Source organism: Plasmodium chabaudi (genome assembly GCF_900002335.3).
Source record: "Plasmodium chabaudi chabaudi strain AS genome assembly, chromosome: 8".
Taxonomy (NCBI): domain Eukaryota; phylum Apicomplexa; class Aconoidasida; order Haemosporida; family Plasmodiidae; genus Plasmodium; species Plasmodium chabaudi.
This window is the reverse complement of record NC_030108.2, coordinates 580,992-597,959: the sequence shown is the minus strand read 5'-3', so window position 1 is coordinate 597,959 and position 16,968 is coordinate 580,992. Positions and strand designations below refer to the sequence as shown.

General features: G+C 24.0%; 3 protein-coding genes across 3 annotated transcripts; 1 reads left to right on the top strand and 2 right to left on the bottom strand.

The window, feature by feature from the left end:
• Positions 1 to 950: 950 nt before the first annotated feature.
• PCHAS_0812800 (conserved Plasmodium protein, unknown function) lies at positions 951 to 4,614 on the top strand (the record flags this gene model as incomplete). Its single annotated transcript, XM_016797848.1, has 2 exons — positions 951 to 1,008; positions 1,187 to 4,614. The coding sequence occupies 2 exons, from the start codon at positions 951 to 953 to the stop codon at positions 4,612 to 4,614; spliced, it is 3,486 nt and encodes a 1,161-aa protein (XP_016653761.1).
• A 727-nt stretch (positions 4,615 to 5,341) lies between these two features.
• Positions 5,342 to 14,954, bottom strand: PCHAS_0812700 (cysteine repeat modular protein 1, putative; the record flags this gene model as incomplete). The annotated part of the gene is made up of 3 exons (XM_016797847.1): positions 5,342 to 5,766; positions 5,947 to 9,468; positions 9,635 to 14,954. The coding sequence occupies 3 exons, from the start codon at positions 14,952 to 14,954 to the stop codon at positions 5,342 to 5,344; spliced, it is 9,267 nt and encodes a 3,088-aa protein (XP_016653760.1).
• Positions 14,955 to 15,925: 971 nt separating this feature from the next.
• Positions 15,926 to 16,540, bottom strand: PCHAS_0812600 (conserved Plasmodium protein, unknown function; the record flags this gene model as incomplete). The annotated part of the gene is made up of 1 exon (XM_739994.2): positions 15,926 to 16,540. One exon carries the CDS (start codon positions 16,538 to 16,540, stop codon positions 15,926 to 15,928), a length of 615 nt encoding a protein of 204 aa, XP_745087.2.
• Positions 16,541 to 16,968: the final 428 nt, after the last annotated feature.

Sequence of the window (16,968 nt, the reverse complement as noted above, 5' to 3'; positions counted from 1 at the left end):
TACATAACATATAACCATCGGAGGATAATACCTTCGCTCCCCTCCATTTTTACATCGTTATTAATTAAAATTTGTAAAAACCAAAGAAAATTTTATTATATCATAATTTTCTGTGTTACAAATGTCACTATAAAAATGGTGACTATTTTTTTTGTAAGGCTTAGCCAATTTTTCTATAACTGCAAAATGACAAAACTATTATTGTGTTATAGTCTATATTTCAATATGAATTTGTATGTTTTAAAAAAAAATAAATAAAAAAATACATTTGTGTAATAATTTAATGTGCTCCTCCTTCCTATAGAACATACTGTATGTTCAGTTACTTGTTCATGGGTATTCATTACAAAAATAAAAATATAAAAAATGATGTTAAGAAAATGGTAACTAAAATATGATTGAAAAAAAAACAAAACGAAGCCCTTTCCAATAAAAATGCTTTACTCCTAATATGAGAGGAATAATAAAAATCATGTTAAAGACAATACAGTAGTAGTAATTATTATATGGTGCGTGTTTGAAATATTTAAAATACACTAATTAAAAATCTCAGTTATTCTTTATCTATTATTTTATTACCCTTTATTATTTAAACATAAATATAATTATAATTCAACCACGTCCCCAATATTCATTGTAGATTTAAAAAATGTTATTTTTTTGTTTTTTTACCCCGAATAAAAACTCGGTTTCTTTAATTGTATTTATATTTTTTTTTTAAATCAAAAAATGATATGTGTTAAGAAGAGAAAAGAAATTTGAAACATTAACTGGATCATATATAATTTTAATTATGTTTGAATTATTTGAGCATCAAAATATGCTTACTAAATATTGTGATTGTAATTGTAATTTTATATGTATGCATATAGATAATTCCTAGTAATATTTTTGTTTCAGTTTTCAATATATTGGCTGTAATTGACATGAAAAAATATATATAACAAAATATGGGAGAAGAAAAAGAATATATAGATTGTTCTAATCTTATTTATAGTAATGTAGAAGGTATGTTTTCCTCTTGATAGTAAAGTGGCATATTGAATGGAAAAGAAAACAAAATGAGAAACTGTATATCGCTTTTGTGTATATATGCGAACAGTTTTATGGATATATAAACCCTCATACACACATATATAATAGTGATATCTAATAAAATGCGTTATTTTTACTCTTTCATATTTAGGTTTGGAAGAAAATGAAGAAATTAAAGTAGAAAATTTTTTATATGAAAAACATATGTGCTCTCGAGAAATAGGAAATGAAAAATTAGATGTAGGAGTAAACCCTGAAAAAAGAATAACGATAGAAGAATGTGAAAAAAAAGGATATTTAACAAAAAAATTAGATTTGAATCATATTATAATAATCATGGACTCTTTATTATTACAACAAATAAAGTTGCTTAAGGGAAGTCATCCTTTTTTATCAGTCCTAAATTGCTACTATTTACATAATTCAAATATAATTCCTTGTAATAATGATTTCTATTTTTTTGAACAACTTTTTTGGGAATGGATTAACAAATTTTGTGCTGATAAAATATATATTGATATTTTTAAAACTTCGAACAATGATTTTATAGTTTTTATGGAGAACGAAAAAAAATCATCAACACCACCAAAGGATGATAAAGGAAATAAAGATGAAGTTGATAATGGAAATGAAAAATATAAATCAATGTGTAATGAAAATTATATAAAGGATAACATATTTATTTTTTTTCAACTTTTTTTAATTTGTTACTGCTCTAGTACTGAAATAATTGATAAAATTATAGCAGACAATGAATTAATACATAGAGATGATTATAAAAATGGTATGTTCAAAATAAGTGAGACATTAATTTATATGTGCCGAAAAAAACGTTCATACATTTTAAAAAATATAGTTCTTATAAAGCGATGTTTTAACAAATTTTTGATAAAATATGAAGAAATAAAAAACGCGAAATTATCTAAAAAAGGGAAAACCCCAAAGAAAGGGAATAACTCGATAGATGAAAATGAAAAACTAATTTATATGATTTTAAAAAGGGTTAAATTTATTGTATATTTTGTTTCTATACTAAGCAAAATAGCATTTGAAACATCGGACACAAATTTTGAAACAGTAAAAGATGATTGTACCCAAATCTTAAAATGTATACATGATATAAATAAAGATGCAAATTTTTTAAATAACATTTTTGAAGATAATAAAAATATTATTCCACAATATTTTAATAATTATTTTTTAATGAATAAATTAAACAATATTTCAAAAAATGATACCAATATATGTGTGAAAGGGGTTTATGACTTTTATGAGCATATAAATACAGATATAGAATATATAGTAAAGAATTTTGAGTATATAAATTCTAAGTCTATTTTTTTAGATATTGTTAATATTATTCATTATATAAAATATTATTCAAACAGCAATAATATTTTAACAAAATCGATAGCAAGAATTGTTTTATATCAAATTATGGGCATGTCAAAGACCCGTTTTGATGTGGTGGAATATAATTTATTAATGCACCAAATAAATAAAGGTGGAAACACACAGGAAATTAATAAGTCAATTGGAAATATGAACAAGGATGAAAATCTAAATAAATGTAAGAATGATGATATTTTTGAAAAGAGAGAAGTTAATGACGAAATGGAATTAACTGAAGGGGGTGGTTCATATGGAGAATGGAACAAAGCCATGAGAGATGATGAAGTTATTAAGAATGATGCAACCGGCATATCCAAAGTTTCTTCTGGAAATGGCACAGAACCATGTGTAGAAAAAGAACAAGAAGAAAAAGCAAAGGATGAAGAAGAAGAAAATGGGGAAATGTTTGATATTCACGATCCTGAAGTTATTGAAAATTATTATAGGATGCTTTTAAATAAATATATAAAAGAAGAAAGTAAATATCCATATTATAAAAATATGAATAAAGAATTGGAAAATAATATTAAAGATAATATATTTGTTAAATTTTTTCTAAATATATATTTTAGTGACACATATGCAATATTAGAAACTATAGAGGAAACTAGCCATCCAAAAAAGATAACCAATGCAAATTTTTATGTAAAAAATATAATTTTTAATGATTTACAATTTTTTGGATTTTCACCATCATTGATAATTCTATTTATAAATTTTGTTAATATCCATGAAATATTTTTTATGAAAATGGAAGAAATGCTAAAAATAGACAAAGCGTTGAATTATAAAGATGATGATAAATATAAAAAATTTTTAAAAGAAGTATTTAATGTAAAATGGTTAAAAATATTTGAACTTAAATTACGATATTATTTTCCTTATTTAATAAATTATATGGAAAAAGATATATCCTCTATAGAGTTACTAATTTTACTCGACGAGTTTATTGATAATCTTGAAATAGGATCATCAGAAAATTCATATGAGATAAGTGAAAATAAGGATAATAGTAAAGTTGATAATTTGAATAAAGACAATACAATTTCAATTAATGATAATATATATGATAAGGGTGTAGATATGAAAAGTGTAACAAGAAACCGACTAAAATTTTTGATAATGTGCAAAATATTTAATTTATTTTTTGATTATGCTCAAATAATTGTATCAAAAATATTAAATTATTCCTTTTTGTTAGGATCTAGAGAACATACAAAGTTAATTAACTTTCATAAAGATATACATATATTATACACCTTAATGAGAATAACAATTTGTTATTTTACATTATATAATATGAAAAAGGAAGTGAACAGTATAGAAAATTATTTTAATTCGCTTGTTAATAGTATATTAATTGATTATAATTGTTTAAGTATTTATATAAATTTACATTCAGATCAAGAATACGCCTTTACATATTATGCTTTATCTATGTGTTACAAAGAATTATTAAATACTTTACAAAAACATAATGTTTCAAAAAATAATTCTGAACAGATTAGTAAAATATCTGTTTATTCATTATATTATTACATATTGTATTTATATTCGGACTTTTTGATGATATATTTTATTTACGTTTCTTATACTAATAAAAATGTGGAACAAATTGAACGTAATTCATATGATATGAAATATAAAAATTGGAATTTTTGTTGTCCAGATGTTTGCAAAATTGATTTTAATAATTTTCAAAAAAATAAATATCTACTTATTAATTCTTTATTAAAAAAGGAATTAAACATTGAATACACAGATAAGAATGAAATTATTATAGGGGCTAAAAAAGGAATGAAGAATATTGAACAAGTCAAAAAAAATTACAGTCTTTCTGAAGAATTTGCTCAAAAATATATAGAATTAGTAGATATTAATAATCGTTTTATAGATTTTAAATTTAATATATTTAACACAAAATCTAAAGACATAGATATAGGTGCATATTTTAAACAATTTATTCATAACATAAATAAATGTATAAAGGAAAGTCTTTACAATAATAATAGCAAATATAACTATATTAATATGTATTTAAATGCCTGCTCTTCAAATATGAAGAAATCTTACAAACATATCCCTCCTTTTTGTATCGAAAATGTTTCTTCGTTTTTAAACCCTCAATATGAAGTGGTGAGCAATCATCCCTATTTTTTAAGTGTTCGTCAAAAAATAAAAAAATAAAAATTGGCCCAAAGGATGCAATATAAAATTTTACCACTTTCTAAATACGTGGATATTTGAACAATCTGCTTATTTATCATTTTTTTAATTTATATACACGATTTATTTGTATTATTCCAAAATTTTTATCACGTTTTTATTTGCCCTATTAGTTTATGTAACCAATTTATATAGTTTTTTATTTTTCTCTTAATTTTTTTTTCGTTTTACTGCTATCATAAACATAACGAAATTCTAATGTTTGACTTTAAAGTATATTTATCACTTTATCATTATCACTATTTGGTTCTTTATCAAATTATGGGTAAAACTATGGAACTTTCCCCATGATATGCCAAATTATTTATGCTAGTCTTACATGCATAAGGTAAAAAGATATATAGACACATGAACAAATACATGTAGAAATATATATGAACTTTTGTTTTGTAATAAACCCATTATATACGAAATGATAAAATATAATACATAAAATATTTCCAAGTTCATTAAATGTGTAACTGCTTAAATAGTGAAAATCACAGAAAAAGTAAGAAATGGGATATCTATGTATGTGCATATAATTTGGTACGAATTTAGATCTCATTTATCTGGCATGTATAAAATGAAAAGAATGAGAATAGATGTTTGGGATCAAATTTTCCCTAAATAATTGATAATATCATTATTTTTTTTTCTAAATTAATTTCAAAAGAACAATAATTGCTTAATGGCATGACACCCTTAATTATTCGTTTTCCAATTGGCTGGATTGGGATTGATTACTATCATCTTCTTTTATATTAAGATATTCATATTTTAATTGGTTCATTATTTTAGAGAGTTCTTTAAATTCTTTGTATTGTAAATGTATATTTTTTTTAATGTTTTTTAAGAGATCATTATTATCTTGATTATTTATTGGTGTCTCATTATCGTGGGAAATATTTTTATATCTTTCCAACTTTTTATTTAACATTTTAAGTTTTTTCATTTCACGTTTTTTTGATAATAACTTATACAGTTTGAATAAGTAAAAATAGGATGGTAAATTTCGGAAATATTTTATCCTCAGTTCTATAAGTATGAAATAAAACTTGGATAAATGAATTTGGGTTTTTAATAAGTCATCGCTAAAAAAAGAAAACAACTTTTTCCGTTCCTCAGTTGAAACTACATAAAAAAAAAATGCATATATTAAAGATAGCTGAATGAAACATAAAATTTGTTAAAATCTTATGAAATAATAAAATATAACGGAATACGAAAATGTAAATATTTAAAAAACACAAATTGATGAAGCTATTCGTTTTTTTTTCCACAGAGTGCCCCATTCTTTTGTGTTCATATTACTGTATAATTTTTTAGGTTCATCTTTTGTCTTTTGTTTTTCCTTTTTTTTTCTTTTTATAATTTGTTCTTTTTCAATATCGTTGCAAGAAAATGTGAATGAATAATCTAATGAAGGCATTTCGCGATTAACTAGATCATAACTAGACGTTGAATTGTTTATAAACGAAATTTTATTTTTTTTTATTTGTTCAGTTTGATAATAATTGGCCTTTCTTTCACGTGGCCATTGGATCATATTATTAATATCTATTAATTGATTTAATGATTCGAATATTTTATCGTTTTTGTCTAGTTCATCAATAAATTTCCCAATATTAACTGAAATTTTAAAAATAAACTCAAAAAGGGTATCCGGAATATATGTAAAAGTTACATGCTTTAAAAATATGTCTAACACCTCATTGTATATTTCTATTGCAAACATTCTATGCTCATTCTTTATTTTTCCATAAATTGAAAGGTTAGTATTTTTTAGTAAAAAGTTGGATAGATCTGTCTTTTGATTTCTAGACACTATTTCATTGTAGCAATTACCATAATTTTCTTCTTCTATATTTTCAGAACTTCGTAACTTTACCATTTTGTTCTTTTCTTTATCTTCAGATTCATATGCGCATATTGCTCGATTTTCGAATTGATTTAATTCGGAATGCTGTGAAGAATTATTTCTTATAAATTTTTTGAAAAAATTTTGAACTATCACATAAATATTTGTTCGATTTCTTTCCATTGAAACCTTATGCGGAAGTATGACGGCTAGTTGACGTGAGCATTTATCATAACAAACTTGAGGTTCTTGTTTTTTTTTTGCTTCTACAATCTGAACTAGTACTTTAATAAATGAATTAATAAAGGGAACTTTGGAAATATTGGGTATTGGCCTAATATTACTTATGCATTCATAAAATAAAGAGATTAGTAATTTTATGAAAAAAATAGTATGAAGAAGAATTATGAAGAAAAAAACCAAAAAATTTATAAATTCATTTAAATTCACATGCATTAAAACGGAGATAATCATAATAGTAGATACCCAAATATATAAACTAAAGTTTTCTAGCTTGTTTAATATAAAAAATTTCCTTTTATCAAAAGGTTGAAAAATAAAATGAATACATAAGGAGAAAATAGCAATAAAAGTTATAATTAATAACTTATATATGTTTTTTTTATCCGAAGGGAAAACAATAACAGTAGTTACAAAAAGAATAGTTATTTTACGAATAAAAACAACAACTTCCCAATACCATCTATTAGGTAAATATCCATTATGTAAAAATCCATATTTTATACGAATATTTTCATGAAATAAATTGTGTCTATTTTTATATAATATAAAAAAGGCTAAAAAAGGTATGCCTAAAGCCCATAAAACAGTTCCAGATATACCTAATATAAAAAATTTTAAATAATCGTGGGTTTTAAAATTACACTGAACGCTACTACTGCTGTTTAGTATATACTTTGAAAAATTTTTTGCATATTGGATATTACTACAATCAAACAATTGAAGCATTCTCAAAGATGTTTTTGCATGAATTAGAAATAAAAACGTAGCATATATTGGTATCATATCCTCAAAAAATGTTGATATACTATCAAGCATTGTGCTATCAGGAAGCTTTATATATCGTAGTATCATGATAAATCTTTCTTTTTTGTAATTTGTTTCCAAAGAATTAACCAAAAAAAGAATATTTTCCTTTTTTGCAATTCCTAATAAATATAATTTATTATTTATCCCCTCTTTTTGAACAATAGTGTAAATTTTTAGTATTACAAATAGTATGCCAGCCAAGGTTAACATTAAAAATATGGGCATTAGAAAAAAAAATAGACTTGTATAAAAAAAGGAATCATTATATGTCAAATTAAAATAATATCTTAATAGGCAATCTATACTTATTATTTTTTTTTTCTGTTTTCCGTTAGTTAGTATATTGGCCATTTTATTGTATACATCATAAGCGTATGATGGCAAGTTCAAATATGTGTCTTCTAAAATATTTACAATGAGCATACTAGAAACATAATTAATTGCAATCTTTATAATAATAGAATGAATAGATCTTCTATAAAATCCGGAGGAAATATTTAAGTAGGAAATAATTATAATAATGAAGCAAAAAATTATATATATAAGAATTAATAATATTATATTTGTAATGTTATTAGGGCAGTTTATGCATTTTGACTTTGTGAAATTATTGGTATAACCTTTTTTACATTCAATACACAAATAATTATCCATAGTGATATGACATTTATTTTTCCCTAAGCATGAATCACTTATTGGGCATTTTATAAATCTCCATTCACTTACATCTATAATATTTATTATACTTTCATCTAAATAGTATCCTATTTTAGATTCGGGTTTTACATGATCATCTGGCCCTATTGTATTTACATTTTCTATATCTAATTTTATTTTTTTCATTGCATTCGGATATAATCCCCCATTGCAAGTAGCACCTTCTAAACATTCTAAGCACATGTCTTTACTATAAAAAAATCCTTCTTTACAAAAGCAATGATTGGGGTATATTGAGCCTTTAATACTTGTAGACTTAGGAGGACAGGAAATACAGTTTTTAACATCGCCAACAAAATTTTTAAATGTGCCTTCTGGGCATGGTTTACATATTTTTATATTCTTCAAAAAATTTTTATCTTCTAAATAATAACCTTTTTTACATTTACAATCATCAAAATTTTGAGATGACTCAAACCCCAATGGGATTACTGTATTTTGTTGGCAATTTATTAATTTCTGATGTTTTATATATATTAAGTTTGTTGAGCTTTTGTAAAAAAGGTTAGCTAGTATATTTGTGTCGGTATCATTGTTTTGGTTTCCTTCACTTAATAGTGTCAACTGGGAATTAATATTCGCAATAATTTCGTTTCCTATACTTTTAGCCATTTCAATTTTCTTTATTTGATTGTTCGTTTTTGGCGTTTTCAATTGTCTTTCTTTAGTTGCTATATTCCCTAAACGATTGTATATATGAAGTGGATGTATTTCGCTATCAGTTTTTGCCTTTTTTATGTTTTGAATAGTGTTCGCCAAAATTTCGCTATTCTTTTCCACCATACTAATGTGAGAAATTTCTGAAATAAGGCCTTTATTAATATACTCATTAATAATGGTATTTATAAAACTTTTTTTGTCGGATATTTCACTTAAAAATCCGATATATTTTTTAATAAGATCAATAATTTCATCATATATAATCGTTTCTATTTGATATATTTTTTCCCCTTCACAATATAATTTATTAAACCAACAAGGTTTACACTCTTTTTTATCTGTATAATATCCCATATTACATAAGCAAAAAAATATATCAGCGTTGTTGAAGTCTTTTAATGTCGTCGCGTTTTTAGGGCATTCGTGGCATTGCTCATTTGATATATTGGTTTTGTAACTTGATTTTGGGCATTTAACGCACACTGAAGTTTTGTTTTTTGTTTGAAGTTGAATTTTATTTTTTGCATTTTCGTAGGATTGTATGATACCTGAAATTATAGAAAAAAATTTATTTATACACAAGGTATTTATATGAAGCATGAAGTGTCATTTTTTTAAGTCAAATTATGTAAATTTATTTATGGCAAGATTTATTTCTCTTTCTCTCTATATATTATTTATTTGTTAGAACTTTCCACATTTTTTGATGCTTACCACTCGCAGTGTAATGATTCACTATTACAGTTTCCACAGTATAGCCTGATTCGCACACACAATTGGATATATCATATGAACCACTATAAATTGTGGTATAGTTTTTTGGGCATTTTATTGGGGGATTTAATTTTGTTGTCATATCCTTTTCAGAGCAATAATACCCATATGGGCATTCTACGCATGAATATGACATTTGATCGTAAAAAAAACCCTTATTACATATACAGTTATGTATTGAGGTTGCTCCAGTTTGCAATGTTATACTATTATCAGGACAAGGAATAGCTACAGAATTTGATATTGTATCTTTATAAAAATTTAAAGGAGCTTTTTTACAATGATTACTTATATTATAAAAATCTTGAAAATTTTTTTCATATCCTTTTATGCATAAACAGTCTTTAAATGAAATGTTATCATCATATGGTCGTAAGGTTACAGAATAATTGGGGCAAATAACTGCATCACCAGCATATTGCGATATATTATGTTTATCATTTTTTACTGATTTACCAACACAAAAATGATTTGGTAAGCATTTAGAGCAGTCTTTTTTTTTATCTTTGTAATAGCCTTTATGACACGAATTACAATTTTCTATATGCTTAGAACCAAATGTTGTAGTTGTTGAATTCCCTGGGCATTTAATGCATTTATCAGAAGACACTTTATTTTTATAAAATCCTAAATTACATTCCATACATATATTATTGTTATTAATTATGTTTAATAGGTCTGGATATTTTGTTATAAAAATATTATAATAATGATAATCTCTCGTTTTGGTATTTTTTATTTTGTTTATATTAATCGGTTCGTACCCTTCTTCACATAAACAGCTATCTATGGACTCAAAGTCGGTTCTGTTATTTTGTACTGTTGCATTATGTATTGGACATTTTTTATAATAGTTGTCATTATTAGGGCAATAATGATTATCTAAGCATTTTACACATTTTTCATTATTTTTTTTATCATGATGTAAATAATACCCTCCGTTACAAAAACATTGAGTTGGTTGGATACCTTTTTTATCTAATATAAAATGTGAAGCATTTTCTATGCATATAGTTCCTTTACAGAGTTCATTTGAGATACTATCTTTATATTCCCCATAAGAGCATGGCGAACATATAAAATTACGTGGGTTATTCGGATCTTTTATATATTCATATCCTAAATCACATACACAATTTTTTTCAAATTTTTCTTTTTCAGCTAAAGTAGTTCGATTCTTTCCGCAAGCTATACACTTGCTATAATTTTCGTTATTTTTTTTTATCACATTTAAATTGTTGTAATATCCTTTTTCACAGGGGTGACATTTATTATGTTTATGATAATGCCCATCTTCACATGCCATACTAAACTCTACTTCAGTTCTATAAGTGTGAAATAGCCCATGCATAACAACTTTGATATTGACGATGTCTTTTTGTGTATTAATATTTTCATTGCCATCTTCACTAAGAATTATTTTGATGGCGCCAGTTTCTTTATCAATAAACAATGCATCCTTTCTTGATTTATTTTTTTTATAATGTATGCTAAAATATTTGATTTGAATTTTATCACCTTCAATTATGGGTAGCATCATTATTTTTTCATTGTAAATATACCATGGATTGTAATTATATTTAATTTTTGTAACAATTAAATTTTCATGAGCAAAAGAAGTTATTGCATTTGTTCTATATGGTGATTTAGTTATATGTGAATTAATAAAAGTTGTATCTTGGAAATTATAAGTAAATAAGGATATAATATTATAATTATATGTATGTTCATTTTTTATATATTTATAATAACTAATATTTTCTTTATAATGATTTGTAAAATATATGTGTATTCTATTGGATTCTTTATTAGAAATATAAATGACATAGTCATTTAACTTTCCGGTAATAACCATATCGTTAGAAATATCCGATAATATTTCAGCATTTTGTTCTTCATATATATATATATACTTTACTTCAATATTGCCGATTTGGCTTTTAATTTGATTTTCAAGAAAATTGCTCGATCCCGTTCTTTGTTTATGTGTATCCTTTAAGCTGGTTAGACTTGGATTATTTATATTGCTGTTTTCTTTTACTAAATTATTAGAACTAAATAAAAGATCAATCCAAAGAATTTTATGATATTTATATAAAACAAAGCATGTCAATTTTTTATCACCTTTATCACATTTTATTTTAATAGGTAATCCGTATACGTGTATATTCAAAATGTTTTTATCGATATGCATATTATCTAAATTGCTATTTAATATAGCGATTCTATTATTTTTAAACAATAATAAAAAAAACGGTTCATTATTAAAGGTAAATGTAATAATATCAGATACATGAGCCATTTTGGGATAAAGCATACTTTTTACCCTTTTAAGGATGAAAAAATCGATTGTTTCATATTTATTAATCATTAAAGTATCTTCGCTGAATGTATATATATTTGCTACGATATCTGACTTTGTTTCCATTTTTGGAGAATTTAATTTAGAATTCAAAGTAGGTGTAATATTTACAGTTTTTGCAACAGATGTAGAATCTATATTATCAAAAGTGGCAGCATTCTTAACATCATGAGTAGACACATACTTTTGATTTTTTAGAAATATGAAAGAATATTTTGGAGAATGTATATCATATTTAGCCAAAAAAAATGGCGTCAAACTTTGAGAGGAAATCAACCATAAAGATACAAAGTTGTCATTTTGATGAGACCATAAAGATAGTATTTTAGTTTTATGACTTATAAAATCGATATTTTTAAAATCAAAAAACATTTTTAGAACATCAAAATCTTTATCATTTCGTATATAATTATTGTGCATGCTTGTTGGTATAGTATATATATAAAAGGGGTGTGCAAATTCTATATAATATACCAAATGAAAAGAGGAATATATGAATAGACAATTCGATTTAAATTCTTCAATATTATTAATTTTTTGACATAAATAATCGACTGAATCCTTTTTTTTATTAAACATGTTTTTAAGTGTAAAAAAAAAAAAATCTTTTTTTTTTTCAAAAAAATATAATAATTGATGTTTATTACGATTGTAATAGTTGTAAGAAAAAGAAGGATTAATCATATTTTTAAATCTACTAATGTGATTTTGGTGGTTTAATTGGAGAATCTTTGCATTATTTAAATGTTCACTGGACTGTGAGCAGGCATTTGGGCTGATTGAAAATAAATTATCATAAAGTGGGTAAAAAGAATTGTTGATGTATATTATATTTTCATAAATAGAATTATGATTGTTATTACTATTTTTATTTATTAAAATGTATTTATCTTTTGAATTATATACACCAGTATATATTATTCTCCCTATATAGGAAAAATATATCTCCTGATTATTATCGTGCTTAATGCATATTATATTACTACCCTTTTGTAAATTTTTAATCTGCTGAATGGTTATGATTTTAAGCATCTCATTTACTCTTCTGTTGATATTTTCTTTATTATTTTCAATGGATGTATTCATGAGTATGCCATATTTGTTCATTCGGCCTATAATCTGTTTTTGATTGAATTTTCTTTCATTAAAGTTAGTTATCAAACTTTTTAAATCATAAACTATGTTGCCATATTCGTAAAGATACGATTTTTTTTTGGTTGGATCTAAAGGGGGATTAATTTTTTGGGCCACATAGCTCATACTTATATTTAATATATTTTCCGAAAACATATGCGTTTTATTTTCTAAAGATGATAGTCTATCACATTGATATGAGTAATCTGCATTAAATATGTATAACTCTTTATTTTTTATCGCCTCATTATATAGATCAATGAATATTGGGTCAATTTCACTTAGGTATAAAACATTAGACTGCGTATTAGTAAATTTGTTTACAAAATTTATTCTTCCAATTTGTGTATGATATTTTTTATTATGACAGCTTGAGACTTCTGATTTATAATAATTATTAGAGCATGCACAAATATATAAAATATCATTATTACGTAAATAACCTACTGTTTGGTGATATGATTTTAGAAATCCAATTGTCAAAGCTATTTCGTTATCAATTTCATGATATTTATAAAGTTCATAGGTTTTTATAACATTAAAATTAAAATTCTTCTTCTTATTATTATTTAATGAATTTATGCACCTATCATTAGAAATTCGTATATCAAAATCAGAAACATTTTTCATTGTTAGATCAAAAATAAAAATGTCCTGGCGTGAATATGTAATATTGTTGTCAGCTAATATACCTTCTTTAACTTTACAAAATTCTCTGTAAATAAAATCTTTAAAACGAACGAAGCAGTATATGGTTTTTTTGCCTTCAAAATTTCGACAGAAATTATGTTTTATATCTTTTGGTCCATTTGTTTGTATTGTATTTATCGTATTCCACGGCAAGCAAATTTTTCCAGAAATAGAATGATTCTGACAACCTAAATAGGTTTCACCATTTTGTATAATATGCTCATCGCATATATTATTCATTGTATCGTCAAATTTTTCTTTATCAATGATTTTAAACTCTTCTATCAACGATATGTAGCTATTTTGTATAAATCCGTGGCATTGTATTACAGTTTTAATATCACTTATACAATATTTGCCAATTATGTTAAGATCTATAGCATTATTTGGTATACAATAATATATAGATCCATTAATTCTGAACAATTTATTTTTACCACACAAATTATTTAATTTTCTTTGAATACTTGAAACAATACAAGTTATTATTTTTTTATTTAATATAAAATTTTGAGGTATTTTCTCATAAGGTTCTAATTGGAAAGGGCTTTTGCACGTTACAAAATTTCCACAATTGTCTAGGCATGAATACTTATTCATATTAATAAACAATTTCGAACCTTTATAGCACCAACATGTTCCTGATTTACTATCACATCTAGCTATTCGTGGATGACAGTATTGTGTCAGTAAAATATGTAACGAACTATATAACTCTAAAAAATTTGTATATAATAAGAAATTCAATTTTTTTGCAAATTTAAATATAGTGGTTTGATATTTAGCTCTCTTTGTATCCTCATGCATACTTTCACTCTTTGTAGTAATTTTTTTTCCATGTTTTATTTTTCTAGGATAATTTAGCGTTTTTTTATTTTCATATTTATTTTCAATAAATTGGTTATTCTTAATCAAATCAGCTAATACCCTTTTTGACAAGAATTCATATTGTTTATTTTTTGCATATGTTTTTTTAATTGGATTCTTCAATTTTATTATTTCATATTTTTTCCTGGAAGTAAATGCATCAAATAGCCAACTTATTATAATGATACTGGTATATTTCACCAGCATATTTTTCTATATATTTCACTATTATATAATATATATACAGTTCTAAAAAAAGAAAATAAATTAATATCTTATAAAATGCATACATATGTATAATATATACTATTCTTTGTTTATTGATGCGATATTTTCGATAAGAATGATAAGAGAAGGGGGGAATACATCAGATAAAAATGATTAATATTTATTATTTCATACAATTTTGGTATAATATTATTATTTAACCATGATAGGTGTAAGCATATGCTTAAGAAATAATACGAAATTAATGATAATTGTCTATGTACCCAGATATGTACATAATATATATATGTGCATGTGTGCATTTAAAGGGCACGATGAAATAATGACCGACAACTTTTGCTTTATTATATTAACATGATTTAAATAGGGAAGCAAGCTATCATAGTATTTTTTATGATTTTAACATGCCTTTAATATATGCTTATATGCAGAACTAAAAATAGACAATCGTTTAAAATTGTTCTATTGTTAGTGTGTTTTAAAATATGCTTTTTTTCAACAGCATTTTATTCATAAAATAAAAGTTATAGCATATCTGCATTTATATTTCTACATGCTTATACGTATACACTCTAAGAAGTGTGTATCGTCTTTTGTTTTAGCATTTTTGTTACTAATAATTTTGATGGAATTATTGATAGTTTTTTGTGAAAAATAAAAAATGGAAAAATAAAAAAAGCATTTAATATGTAACTATTTATTATTTGCAAAGAATAAGGCAAATTATATGATATGTTGTCTTTTCATATAAAATTAATGAAATTAAAAAAAAACGGAAAAACAATAACAAAAATAAAAACATTTGTGTTTGTCATAATATTGGCAACACTAATCATAATTAATATAATCGTCGATTTGGAACGTTACAACCTTTTATTTTATCTTTAAATTGTTTGTATTGATAATTTATATTTTTAACCTTTTTATGTATTTATCACAATTTGATATTCTTAATTTATGAAACTTTCATTATTAAATTCATTTGTGTTGAAATCTTTGATTTCATTATGTTCTACATTTTGGTTTTCACAATCATTATTTTTATTTTCATTTTCCTCTTTACATACACTTAGTAGATTATTAATAAAATTTTCCGAAAGAGAAGAACAACTTTCTGGCTTTTGGAAAATAAGCTCATTATTATTTTTTGTAATTACAATATTTTGACTACATATATTATATATTTTTTGAATGTTTTCATTTTGTTTGTCCAATACATTAAATATATTTTGAACATAATCATATGCCTTATTTTCTTCATAAATAACTTTATTAAGCATTTGAATATATTTTTCTATTTCTTTTATATGCTCTTTAATATAGTTTAATGTTTCAATTAAAATTACATTTGGTTTCCCAGATCTAAGGTGTACAATATCTTTTATTTTTTGTAATCTGCTATTTATATTAGTACATAATTCTTCACACCTTGATGAGCAATTAAGACTTATGTTTTTACTAGGACTTTCACTTTCCTTTTCATATTTTTTTTCACTTTCGAATGTTTCATTGCATAGTGTTTTAATATTTTCGTTTATAAATTTATGGCATATTTTTTCTGTCATATTTTTTAATATTTTTATTAATAATATTCATAAATGTAATGATTTTAAAGCATTTCTGTTTTGAAAAGAAGGTTTTTTTGTTTCTTGGTAGTTTTTTGCGGATTGTTTGCTTTATATTTTTACTTTTTATTTTGTTTATTTCTTGCAACTTATCTTGCCCTTGAGAATATGATACACTCTATATACGTATGTATTTTACTTTTTTAAAGACCAAACCTTAAGTGTTGGTATTTTTGTTTATATCTTGTAACTTTGTATTATATTATTTACACACACATTCAAAAGAAAATTAATCTTATACCACTATTTAACTTAAATGGGCGTGCAATCAACTTTATATGTATTTTTTATTTATTGTATTTTTATTTATTTGACTAGCGTTTAAACAAAAAATTGCATCCAAAAATGAAAACGCTAGATAATAATAT